Here is a 13,737-nt window from a genome sequence, read left to right as displayed (position 1 = left end):
AGAGATTCTCTGGGGAAGAAGCAAATGGGTGCCAGAAAACATGTTGGCAGGAAACACACTGGGAATCACCGTTTTTGTTTTTTCTCTGTGGAGCAACTGGTCCAACTTAGGGGCCACTCTTATAAATGCAGGCGTGACATCTGCTGCGTATTATACCCATTTCAAATTCCTTTTAAATCCCATATCTTGAAGCCACTGATGAGGTGTCCAATGTTAAAAATAATCTCCAGTAGAAAAGAATACACTGCTTCCAATTTCCAGATGCTACCTCTCTTGAGCCTCGCTTCCCCTCAGGAGGCACTGCGGCATCCCTCTTCTCCCAGCAGCCCCTCTCAACTCACTTTTACAAGCATTACTGCGGCGCCCTTCAGCTGGACGCCAGGGCAGCTCATTGTAGAAGCTCTCACACTGCTCACAGTTCAGCCCCTTGGTGTTGTGTTTGCAGACACAGCGGCCGTGCACCTGTCAAACCAGAGGGACATGAGTCTCACTCAAGCAGAGTGGAATCACTCAGGCACATAGGTTCTTAGAGCATACCCAACACTTCCTCCCAGCACCCAATCATGTGTGCTCCTCACCCTAAAAAAAAATAGTCCCCTGTGCAATCACCGGGTTGTTCACCCTACCCACACATTATACAATTAGAGAAGTTACAGTTCCATACAACACCTAGGAAGCAAAAGCCATGGGTATGTTTTGTGCTGGCACAGAATTCAGCATCTTGAGCAGCTATATAAAGAGCATGAGACTTTCTAAAGAAGAGTGAGGCATAGGCATATAAAAAAACTCAAACCACCCAGCCCTCCGCCAGACCTATAGTCACATAATTACTGCTATATCTAGTCAGGCACAGCGAGAAGGTATGTTAATAGGAATGCAGAGATGTAGGGTTAACTTTGCCAGTTCCCTATGGTGACAGCTGCATGTGCAGAAAAAGTTCAGCAGGCGCTTCATAGGTATCAGTTGAATATCTCCATGACTATTAAGGGCAAAGAGACTATCAATGATACCCCTCAAGATAGGAATAAGGGGTGTTCTTTTTGTGTATATATGAAAGGGAGAGAGATATCGGATTTATATCCCACCCTATACTCTGAATCTCAGAGCGGTCACAATCTCCTTTACCATCCCCCCCACCCACAACAGACACCCTGGGAGGTAGATGGGGCTGAGAGAGCTCTCCCAGAAGCTGCCCTTTCAAGGACAACTCCTATGGCTGACCCAAGGCCATTCCAGCAGCTGCAAGTGGAGGGGTGGGGAATCAAACCCAGTTCTCCTAGATAAGAGTCCGTGGGGAGAGGGGGAGAGAGAGAGAGAGAGAGACTGTGTGTACATGCACTTGTTCAGAAGTGAAAGCCAGCACATTTAATGTTGGACTAGGATCTGGGAGACCAAGGCTTAAATCCCCATTCTGCCTTGAAAGCTCGCCAGTTGTCCCTGGGCTAGTCACTCAGCCCAAACGACCTCACAGGGGTGTTGCTATGAGGACAAAATGAAGGAGGGGAGAATTATGTGCTTTGGCACTGGGTAGAAAAACTGGGATCTAAATAAATACCTAAATCAATAAAATGAGTACGAGGGCCTTACCATGCCTTCAACATCAGCAGGGCTGCCAGGAAGAGGGGCACACTCTGAGGCATGCCCATAACAGAAGCAGTTGCCACGCAGTACCATCTCATAAACGGCATAGTAGTACTTTTCCTTGATTTCCCGGCGTGAATCTAGCAGATTGTCTCCTAGTGTATGCAGCTTGGTCAAGTTCACCCGCAGGTTGGTGACCTTCAGGAGGTCTGGGGGGGGGGAATATTTGGAGAAGGGACGGTGGATGGGAGTACACATATACAGAATATTGTCATCAGCACCACTGCCCAGAAGAGATTATGGGTTTCAGAGAATCTGAGCTTTAATATCTAAAAATCAAGATGGGTGGCCATGTCAGTCTGTCTCTAGCAGCAGAAAACAGCAAGAATCCAGTAGCACCTTTAAAACTAACACAATTTGCGGGAAGGCAGGTGCTTTCCAAGAGCCCAGTGGCGCAGAGTGGTAAAACTGCAGTACTGCAGTCAGAGCCCTTTGCTCTCGACCTGAGTTCGATCCCAGTGGAAGCTGGTTCAGGTAGCCGGCTCCAGGTTGACTCAGCCTTCCACCCTTCCGAGGTCGGTAAAATGAACACCCACTTGCTGGGGGGAAAGTGTAGATGACTGGGGAAGGCAGTGGCAAACCACCCTGTAAAAATTCTGCCATGAAAACGTTGTGAAAGCAATGTCACCCCAGAGTTGAAAACGACTGGTGCTTGCATGGGGGACTACCTTTACCTTTTTAGGTGCTTTCCTGAGTCACTACTCACTTATCTGAAGATGTGAGCAGTGACTCAGGAAGGCTTATACCCTGCCCCAAACTTTGTTAGTCTTCCAGGTGCAACTGGACTCTTGCTCTTTAATATCAATCAGAAAATATCACAGCAGATGGAAAGGGATACCTTTTTCCCAGATGCACTCAGAGTCAAGAGCTAAATCCACCCTCAGCCAAAGCAGAAATATGTCTGGGACCAAAATAATCCAGTCCCAAATAGAACCAGACAGAGAGTCGGCTGCAGACCATGCCAAGATCCCAGCAGCTGGTTAACTAATGTGTACACACACATACATACATATGTACATACAAAAGAGAGAGATCCTTTCTTAGGAATCTGTGGGGGGGAGGGGTGTCTGTGCCATGTGCCCTGATCTGGATGGCCCATGCTGGCCTGAACTTCTCAAATCTTAGAAACTAAGTAGGGTTGGCACTGGTGAGTATTTGGATGCAGGGCTGGATCTACATATTTTTTGAGTGGGAGCAAAACCAAAAAATGGCACCCCACTTGAAAAATGGGAGGCAGATCTGCCTCTCCCTTCCCATTTAAACGGCCTGGCGGGGTGTTTAAATGGGAAGAGAAGCCGATTGGGGGGGGCTGGCTTTCCCGCCTCCCTGCCTTGCAGGGAGTTGGCAAAGGCAGGCGATCTACCTCCCCCCCAGCCAATCTACTTTCCACCCTTTTAAACACCCGTGGGGCGTTTAAATGGGGAGGGAAATGGCAGCTCTGCCTTTGCTGCCTCCCCACCTTGTGGAGAGGTGGCAAAGCAGTCGATCTTTCTCCCCCCACCAGAGGGGGAGCGCCCAATTCAGCGCCCTCCCCCCCAGCAGCACCTGGGGCTAGTGTCCCCTCTGCCTCCCCGAGATCCGGCCCTATTTGGATGGGAGACCCCCAAAGAATTCTTGGGTCTCTATGAAGAGATAGGCAGTGGCAAACCATCTCTTGCCTTAAAAACCTACGGGATCACTTTAAATCAACTGCCACATGATGGCATTTTACACACACAGTGCACTCTCGTAAGAATGAAGATCTGATATTTATGCCTGTGATACATTTTTTCAGGAATTTGGGATGACATATGACACAAAACACTTTTCAGGAGTTGATATGCAGCAACACACCCAGATTTTGGGGGGGCGATTGTGGATATCGTATCTGTTGTGTATTGCAAGCTTCAAGTGAGCTCCTTGCAACTACTTTCAGATTGGCCAGCCTTGCCTATCCAGCCAATCAGGTAAAGTCAGTTGAATGACTCTCATGCAAATAAGGGTTCCGAGTGCCTGTTTCCCTATTGGTGTGTTGTATTCTGGGGGGGAGGGGGTGTTTTGGGTATATAGTTGCAGCTTGCCATGTGTGTTGTAAGAATGTTCTGAATTTTTTAAAAAAACTATGTCGAAATCACGATAGAGTCTTGAACCCACTATTTAACAGTATCTTTGCAAACCGTTCTCATTAAGGAGCTGCCATTTCATAAACAAGCAGAGGTTGTATGCATTTGTGTTCTTGAATATGACTGCCCTGGCCTGTAGCCACCGGGGGGGGGGCTGTGGGGGGCACTGCCACCTGACTTCTGGGCAGAGCCCTCTGACTTCTGGGCAGGGGGGCCTCCAGGGGGCAGCCTGCTTTTTTTCTTTTTTTGCCAGAAGAAAGCTTATGAGAAGCAGCAAGCCCCACAGTGAATGGGAAAGGGTGCTCCACGACTTTTTAAAAAGCCCCCCGACTTTTAAAATCCTGGCTACGCCCCTGCAGCTGCCTCAAAAAGATTTTAGATACTGTGGGATATGGCTTTGTTAAATGAGCATAAAATCAAAGATAATTAGAATTACATCTTCAGGACCATTTTTACAGGAGCTGATCAGGGTGCCTTCATGTGGAATGTATGTGGCTTACAGAATCAGAGGTACTGCTGGCACAAGCTCTTATTGCTCTGTTTTGAGAACTTTTTCATGAGCTCTGCCTTAACAGTGTCTCCAGTCCATGCAAATTTGGTGTTCCAAGATTCCATTCACATTCTGAAGTGCGAGCCTCCTCTTTGTGCCTCAGGATTTCAGCATCTCTCAAGGTGAGGCAGCATGTTTTTTGCTGCCCCTTGAGAGAGGTTGCAGTTGCTGCCCCCAGCCAACCCCCTCCCCATTTCAGCCTATATCCCACTCAGACTCACTCTGGATCTTTGGACTATAGGGGTCTCGAATGTAGATGGCTGGATCCAGCACTCTGTAAATTACCTGTAGGAAAGAAGGAAGATGTAATGTAAGGCAGGAGAGCCTGAGCATATTGCATGAAATCTATAACCAGCTCAGAGCCCACCCAAACCAATGTGGTGTAGTGGTCAGAGTGCCAGACTGGGATCTGGGAGACCCAGGTTCAAAATCCCATGGAAGCTCACTGGGTGACCTTGGGCCAGTCACACACCCTCAGCTTAACCTACTTCTTCAGGGCTGTTGTGAGGAAAAAATGTTGAAGTGAATGATGTAAGTCACACTGAGTCCTCATTAGGGAGAAACATGAGATATAAATGTCAAAAATAAGCAAAAATTAAATGGCATCCCTTGGTCTAAACCTCCATCTCAAGAAAGAAAGCAAATCCACAAGGAATAAACCATCATGGCCTGGCGCTGCTGTACTCTGAGGCCACACCCATCGCCACCCTTCCCCCGCACATGGATTTTCCTACTCCTTTTGACCCTCCTGCCTTGCACCTACCTCTCCCTCAGTAGAGGGCTCAATGTCTGAGTAACGCGACTCACAGATGACATCATCCACCCGACGCAAGGATCCATGTGGAACGTGAGGGAAGGATGCAGCACAATCATAGGCAAAATAGCGGTACACTTGCCAGGTGCGGCCAAAATCTGCTGAACGCTCCACCAACATGGCTGCTGGACGGAAGGTCTGTGGGAGTTGAGAAGAAATAAGGAGCACTGCATACGCCCACACTTTTTCACCTATTAAGTCAAGTTGGGACAGAGCTGCCAGCACCCCAGTCACACTTGTGTGAACTAGACCTTAGGCTAGCATATTATGGGGTGCATACCCTCACTGGATTGGATCCAAAGCCCTCAATCCCATACGGCTTTTGTTTGTGCAGGTCCCATGATCCCCAGCACACTGGCGTACTGGGGGAGGGAAACTGTGGGAAACCTGCCATGTGGCATTCCCGTTGCCTCTGCACTTTATCTGCAGCTGCAGCAGCAAAAGGGAAACCACTCTGGGGTGAATCAAGGAGAAGTACTACAGAAAGCTCATCAGTATACATATTCACACGTAGAACAGAATTGTTTTGTACATTAAGTGTCTTTAATCTTTCATTAAATTATGACAAATGGGCATAATATTACATATGACATGGAACAGTGGCTGCATACCAAGTGGAAATAAAAGCAAATCAGTGTTTCATTATAAAACATTTACTAACATACTCTTGAAACTGTCTCTTGTCTAACAAAAATATAATATTTCGTCATAATATATTCCTCTTTATTTTCCCGCTGTTGGACATCAGGCAATATTAGAACCATAAAAATCTACCTTTCCCAAAAGTACGAGCATTTCCAAATTTTTTCATCCGTTATGTCAAAGTAGAGGGAACATCCACAATACTATGGCAAAGCCACATTTGTATCCTGCTTTATTAATTGAGAACCTTTGAGGAACCAGCAGCTACCATCTGGCTGCAAGCCCCTGTGGCAATGACATGTTATATGTAACTGTTGGATTCTGGTTTTGGGATAGCCAGGAATCACTATTTATGTAGCAGAGTGCACCAGGCTACCACGCAGCAAAGCTTAGGACCTGAGTATGCTAGCAAGCTTACAAAGTTATACAGAGCAGGTAATCAGTTTTATAAAACTAATAAGAGTCCTTTCATATGTAGGACTCCATTCTAGACAGGATAGATAAGAGACAGATACTACATCAAAACTAAACAGGATGAATGCAGATGCAGGGAAAATGTGCCTTGCATCCAGGGGTAATTTCATAGAAAAAGAGATTCAGGAGCTCATTAGCACAACTCATTTGCAGAACTCATTTGCATATGCCACGTACTCCTGACATCACCAGAAGGTCTCCGAAATTATATCAGCTCAGCATCTACCTTTAAATGCTTCTTGAATTACAATGATCCTAATAAAACCTTACTCCCATCATACTTTTTAAATTACTTTCTCCTATGTGGCCACAGTGGCATGAGGAAGATTTCCATCTGTCTGCTTTATATGTTTGGGTTATTTTCCCTTTTTTTGTGGGGAAGAATATTAGAAAGTTTGTCAAATCTTAGAGTTCAGCAAAATTCTCATAGGGGGTTTGAATAATGGAGCCCAGAAGCAAGGGTTTTTTTTGGGGGGGGCGAGGTAAGAAAGAAAGTGCACAATAAAATTTAGAGGTTCCAGAGCTCTGCTCCTGTGAGCTCCTGCCCAAAATGAGGCCTGCCTGCATCTATTGTTCCCCCTTTTGATAGAGAGGTGTGTGTGTGTGCACAACAGAGGGAGAGAGTCAAGTGGAAGGAAGGAAAACACATTGCTAAAAATAGCATTCGACTTCAAAGGGATAGTATCAGATAACAGGAAGGAAAGGATGCTCTGTGTCCTGACCTGTCTATCTGACTAAATCTATGATGATCTCTTGAAGTCTGAGGCAGGAGACGGCATACAAACCTTCATTTTCCAACACTAAAATCAAGGTTGGGCCTAAGTCCATTTTAAAGCAGTGACCTTAGAAAACTAGCTCCGCTCAGAATTGCACTGTTAAGTAGCTCACTTCTTGCAGCCTTGGCATCCCTGAACTGATCTTTAAATTATTTCTTGTTTGCCAGGAAGTGGGAGGGGAGAATTAATTACTGCTTTTGTAATTGTGTGGGATTATGATAATTAAAAATAAATTAATGACCAATTGCTTTGGCTACAAAGAAAACAACAGAAAAGGAAGCAGCAAGCTTTTAAAAGTTTTTATTTATTTATTCTGGATTGAAGCCTGCTTTGGACCCCATAAGGAAAAAACTAGGATATTACATAAATAAATAAAATTAAAGAATAGTAGTTGTGGGAAGTCTCAGCCGTGCTTTACCATTCCATGCTAGAAAGACTGATGCTGTCATTGTGTTCTACCTTTTTCTTTTTTTTGATGATAAAAATTGATGGAAAAGCAACCCAGAAAACTCTGGAATCCCACTGACTGATGAGTGCATTGTCTGGATTCTTCACAAAACTGAGTGAATGAATGCTGCCTACTCCAGACTAACTCCCCTAATGGAAGCAAATTAGGAAAGTATGGAGCCCTTTACTGGAGAAGAAGGCTACTTATTCCTGAATAAAATATACCTTGAAAGTCATTATGAGGTGAGTGAAATGGAACTCTGCTTCCAGGTCCAGGCGGATGCTGACTTGCTCCATACCTAGATAAACAGAGAAGCTGGTGTTAGGCCCTGGCAAAACTCTATTTCACAGGGGCCAGTAATTTCTGAAATGATCAGGGCTTCTTTAAAGGGAAGATGGTAATGGTGTAAATGCTTTTCATGCCCATGGCTGATAACTGTCTTCAGCAGTATGCAACCACAGAACAGTTGGAGAAACATACTTTAGGGAGAAAACTCAGTTTATGCCATGGTCTGTAAGGAGCAACAGGTAAGAACAATGTCCTTCTTGAACATTAGAAAGTTTAAAAACCAGTAATACAAGATAAGGCAGGACTGAACCACAGACATGTTCAGAATTTGGGGAGAAGCTAGCTTAGAGTTCCGTTGATACAGGAAACTTGACCTGCAGTGACTCCCAGAATTCTAGAACTCTTTCAGTGTAATCTTGTATGCCCTTCTAAGCCCATTGAAATCAACAGGTTTAGAAGGGTGTAACTTTGCTCAGAACTGCATTGTCTGTCTGCGAGAATCTTTTTTGGAAATGTTGAAACCTTTCCTTTGGACAAGCGCTTAAAGAATTTATAGGAACTGCAAGGCATCATTTAACATAAAAAAGACAGCTGATAGCTAAAATCACAGGAAGCAACAATAATTAAAATCACACTATTAAAAGGCCAATAACATCCCCCAAAGGTAGATCACACAGAATAGAACCCAGTAAAAGGGTTAGATGACCAGAAAGGTTTTCACATGGAGCCTAAAAGTAGATAGTTATAGGGAGTGAATTTCAGTAGCGAGGTGCCCTAGTAACTGCACACCTTGCCTCCAAAGGAGAAGGATGGCTAGAGAGGATCTTAACTGAAAGGCTGTGGGAGGAAGTAATCCTTGGCTTCTTTTATACTATCACTCTAAACTGATGGAACCCATTGTTGGCCATGTTGCCAGTAAAGTGATACAAGAATGGAGGTTTCATGCAGCAAATTTCATTTCATTAATGAGCTGTCTCTAAAGTGGCTCTTTCAAACAGCTTTTTTCCCTACCCTTTTTTGTTGCATGATCTTCCTTTGACCTTTTTTTTAATGTTCTAACTTGAGCGCTATAGCTCTATACCAATATAGCTCTTCAGTGCTACAGCAGCACCACTGAAGGTTTCACCATGTAACAATAACCACAATCTCAATGCATCTCATTGGTACCAAGACATCTCAGTGGTGCTGCTGTAGCACTGAAGTGCTATATTGGTCTAGCGCTACAGCACTCAGCTTAGAACATTCAAAAGAAAGTTTGAAGAAGATTGTGAGAAAAAGGGTGAGGGGGGAAGTGCAGTGCTATTGGAAGCTCAGCAAACATTTTACACAGCACAATACAGTGATTCAGAAGCACGAAAAAGGAAGAAAGAAGTTTGGTACCTCAAGAATGACCCAACTGCACTTTGCTAGCTCAACGCATGCGGCTTTGAATGAAAAGGTAAATATAACCCACTAGCAGTGTTCCTTCTAAGCTGAGTTAGCATGAGCTAGCTCACAGATTTTTAGCCTCCAGCTCACACATTTTTGTCTCAGCTCAGGAAAATTGACCCCAGAGCACAATAATTTATGCAGTAGCTCACAAGTTTAATACCAGTAGCTCACAAAGTAGATTTTTTGCTCACAAGACTCTATAGCTTAGAGGGAACATTGCCCACTAGTAGCCAGTTGCTAAAACAGTTGTGACTGAAATTACACAAAAAAATCTGTTAGCAACCAGCTACCAAAATGGATTCCAAAGGCTGTCTGAAAGGGGCCCTTTATGTACTAGGCTGATACAGTGCAGTGCACTAGGCTAGATTAAACACTGTAGTGCATTCACAAGCTGTTGCTTTGTGTGTGACTTCCTTAGCTCTAGAGTTATTATGATTATTACATTTAATTTTTATGCCATCCATTTTCTGTAAACAGGGCTTAGGGTGGTGTACAACAATAGATAAAACAGACATATATAAATTAGAACATTAAAATTGCAATAAGAATTCAGTATCAAATTGAATCAGATGATTATCTAAACTTCCAATTACGCTACCGCCTTGCGAGGTGGGGAGGATGAGAGTGCCAACCAGATGGATGCCATCACTGTCCTCAACTGAACACCTGGCAGAACATCTCTGTCTTACAGGCCCTGTGGAACGGCATCAAGTCCCATAGGGCATGGTGTTACTTGGCAGAGAGTTCCACCAAAGCCCTGGCCCTGGTTGAGGACAGCCGGATATCTCTTGGGCCAGGAACTACAAGCAAAGTTCTTATCAGCAGAGTGTAATGCCCTTCCATGATCTTGGTAGCCCTAGCTTGATCTCTTCAGATCTTGGAAGCTAAGCAGGCTCAGCCATGGTTAATAATTGGATGGGATGTCCAGGGTCTACACAGAGGCAGGCAATGGCAAACCATCAGTGTTCATCAGTGGCTATTAGCCACAGCATATTGTTGGAATTCTCTGTCTGGGGCAATGATGCTCTGTATTCTTGGTGCTTGTGGGGGACAACAGTGTGAAGACTTCTAGCATCCTGGCCTCACTGATGGACCTCCTGATGGAGCCTGGGTTTTTTGGCCACTGTATGGCACAGAGTGTTGGACTGGATGGGCCATTGACCTGATCCAACATGACTTCTCTTATGTTCTTATGTAAACCAGCTCTAGTTTATCTCTTGCCTTGGAAACTCTATGGGGAAGTCAGCTGCATCTTGACAGCAAAGAAAAGAGTTGTTGCTCTTAATTTATGATGACTGACTTTGTGAAAAGGTACACCTTGGCCACCCCTCAGTGCCTGCTGAAATGTTCTGTACTTGGGAATGTAAAAACAGAACCAAGGGGTGAGAGGGACTCCCAGAAGTACCTTGTGCCAGGGAAATTTATGGCAAAGTCTTAGCGAATCCACGTGCCATGCTGCTGTCCTGGGATGCAGAATCAAACAGTCCAGCTGTTTGGGCCAAGGCTCCCACAGTGACAGCCAGGCAGTCCCTGTGATCAGTCAGCCCTTCTCCTGTTGTGTCAGCAGGGCTCCCGTCTCCCACCCCCGCCTGGCAAAAGGCTCAGGAAAGAAAGGGTATGATTCAACATTTCCTCTGCGTGGGAGAGAAAGGAAAGACACAGTGCTCTGGGGACACCCTCTGCACGGCTGCTGCCTCGGCAATGCCAAGTCTTCAAGCACTCTGCAAACAGCCCATCTGTGTGGCCAGGGCACGCTGGGTTCACTCAGTCACAAGTCAAGCTTGCCGTACATAGCCCTGAACCAAGGGAGGGTCCCCCAAAACACACACACACACACACAGAGGCATAGAGCCTGGGGGCAGATAACTTTGTTTCCTTTCAAAGGGTAAAGTAAAGGACTGCCAACTCTGGCCAGGGAGTGGAACACCACCAGCAGTGTACATTCATTTGGCAAGATGCAATGTTATCCCCCCTGGAATTTAGATGGTAACTATTATCTGTGACGTTGTCTTTCTCCCCAAAGATCTCAGGTCCATGCAGCTCTTGTTATGGGTGGCAGTCCCTATGACTCACAGAGAGTTTGGGGATCAAACCTTAACTAGCTAGCCTTGTAACCCTACACAGAGTTACCAGAAATCAAAAAGCATAGAGCAGGGGTGTCAAACATACGGCCCAAGGGTCAAATCAGGCCCCAAGAGAGCGCCTATCAGGCCCATGAGCAATTCTCTCTCTCTTGCTTCCTTCTGCATCACTGCTTGCTTTTCCAGGCTTGCTCAATCACACAGGAGCTACAGAGCAAAGCCTCTATTTTCTCCACTGGCTAATCAGCACATGAAGCAACTTATGTACAAACGTTCTCAATGCCCAGCCATTTCGTGTTTTCCCCAGGGACTTAGGCTCAAGACATTGACCATGAGATTTCTGTAATGAATGTCAATAAATCAAAAGTAGGTTTCCAGCTTACAGAAACAAACCTGAATAATACCTGAACAGCATATTCAAAATTGCTACAGCACAGACATTGTCTCCAGATTTTGATGCAATAATTCAGAGCAAAAGGTGTTAGTTATCAGAAACTGCTAAACAATATATTGCAAGAGTGCTTATCTTTTAAGCATATTTTATTTTATGTTTTTTAAAAAACTTTGTGTTTGCGTCCTTTATAAAGTTTATATCTCTGGCATTACATTTTATGACATACATGGCCCAGCCCAACAAGGTCTCATTTATGTCAGATCTGGCCGTCACCCATGGCATAGAATATAGCAAATCTGCAAAAGATTGCACTGTTGTAAACCCTGTTATGACTGTGGATGCCCAAGTTTTTTTTAAAAGGCAGTATCTGCTGGTTATAGATACTCCCTGATAACTGCTGGATCTGGGACAGGAAACATGGCAGCTAAGCCCCAATGCAGTTCTATCCCTAGTACAGGACCAAGTGCACCATTAAGCACAAAGCAGGAGTTAAAGAACAGCTAAATGGTAGGGAGGAAAAACCACTTCTTATTCTTACCATTCTCTGCCTGCCACCAGGCCTTCTTACGGCGGGGCGCAAAGGTGGTGATGACATTTTCAATGCGATGGCTGTTCGGGTTGTTTAAGGGATCGTAGGGCCGACGCGAGTCGCACACAAAACACTTTTTCTCATCCTGTAAAACAGACAGTCACTCATGCACAGGGCTGAATGTATACACACACACATACAAACACACCCTACATCCACAACTCTATTCCTTAAACCCCCCACAAAACATTGATTTTCAGCCCTCCAGGCTACAGAGTGGGCAGTGTCCAGTACAATCTCAAAAGCTGGACATGGTGATGGTGACCAGGAATTCCTGTTCCTAGCACTGCTGTAAATATTTCTGCTTTCCACAGTTCCTTGCTCCACTGCACCTCCTCCCAAAAAAAGAAATAGTAAAAATTTATATGGTGCTTTCAAATGTTCAAAGCACTTCATACAAAGGGGGAAAAGAGTGATAAGAACTACAGACTTGTTTATCCTCTTCTAAAAACACAACTCAAAGCTGCAGGATGCTGAATTCTGTGGCTTTGCATTTCCCTCCCCTTCATAAATTACCAAATTCAGAGGCAGGCCTGCGTATAAAACATATCACACCAATGCCCCCCTCTTCCTCCAAAGATCTCAGGGCAGTATACATGCAGCTGAATCAAAAAGAAAGACTAGGCTCTTTTGACTATGCATTGGACCCATGGCCAGCCCTCAACTCTGGCACCCTAGGTAAAGCTAACTTCTAGCACTCCGCCTCCCCCCACACTGATAATGTCACCTAGTCACATGAGGGCACCCAACTAGGGCACCCAGTTTGGCATCTCCAGAAGGCCAACGTTCTAGGCAATTGCCTAGTTTGTCTAGTGGCAGGGCCGTATCTGATTGGACCATGAAAAAAAGTCTATCCTGGGTCTCATGTTACCTACATGAACAAAAGGGACATTAGATGTAGCAAGGTGGAGGAACTGGGCGTGACTGTAGGAGGAAAAACTGGCTGCATCTAACCCATGGCTCTTCTGCCAATAGGTCAGTATTGTCTACTGCTACTGGCAGCAGTTCTCCTGGGTGTCAGGCTGCAGTCTTTCATATCACCTGCTACTAAAGCCCTTTAACTGGAGATGCCAGGGATTGAACTTGGGACCGTCAACATGCAAAGCAGATGCTCTATCCCTGAGTACACTATAGGCCCTCCCCAATTTCCCACCCATTCCACTCCATTCTCCTCACCAGGAATTTTTTGGTAGCAAACTCCTTTGCATATTAGGTCACACGCACCCTGATGTAGCCAATCCTTCTGGAGCTTACAGTAGGCCCTTTACAGAGAGGCAATTGGAGGACTGGCTCTTGGAGGATTGGCTACATCAGAGGTGTGTGGCTTAATATGCAAATGAGTTCCCGCTACAAAAAAAAGCCCTGCCCCTCCCCAGGCTAGCCCAGGCAGGAATGCAGCCTAAGACCTGGGTGCCCTTCCTCATCTTAATAGATTCCAGTCCATCCCTGGCACAAACGCCTCCCTTAAAACTACCATGTCCCCCTCCCCGGGCACCAGGACACTCAC

At 45.3% G+C, this 13,737-nt stretch overlaps 1 protein-coding gene across 1 annotated transcript in view; it reads right to left on the bottom strand.

Moving 5' to 3' along the window:
• LOC132572405 (laminin subunit beta-2-like) overlaps positions 1 to 13,737 on the bottom strand; it is a 65,393-nt gene that overhangs the window by 44,753 nt on the left and 6,903 nt on the right. The window contains exons 3-8 of the mRNA XM_060239365.1: positions 12,180 to 12,315; positions 7,672 to 7,745; positions 5,057 to 5,245; positions 4,515 to 4,578; positions 1,588 to 1,790; positions 342 to 462 (exon numbers count right to left, since the gene is read on the bottom strand). Of these exons, the coding sequence (XP_060095348.1) occupies positions 342 to 462; positions 1,588 to 1,790; positions 4,515 to 4,578; positions 5,057 to 5,245; positions 7,672 to 7,745; positions 12,180 to 12,315 (787 nt within the window). The remainder of the gene's footprint in view (positions 1 to 341; positions 463 to 1,587; positions 1,791 to 4,514; positions 4,579 to 5,056; positions 5,246 to 7,671; positions 7,746 to 12,179; positions 12,316 to 13,737) is intronic.

The sequence above is a fragment of the Heteronotia binoei genome, chromosome 5, assembly GCF_032191835.1.
Source record: "Heteronotia binoei isolate CCM8104 ecotype False Entrance Well chromosome 5, APGP_CSIRO_Hbin_v1, whole genome shotgun sequence".
Taxonomy (NCBI): domain Eukaryota; kingdom Metazoa; phylum Chordata; class Lepidosauria; order Squamata; family Gekkonidae; genus Heteronotia; species Heteronotia binoei.
Note: the sequence above shows the minus strand (reverse complement) of the source record. Positions and strands in the feature narration are given on the sequence as shown.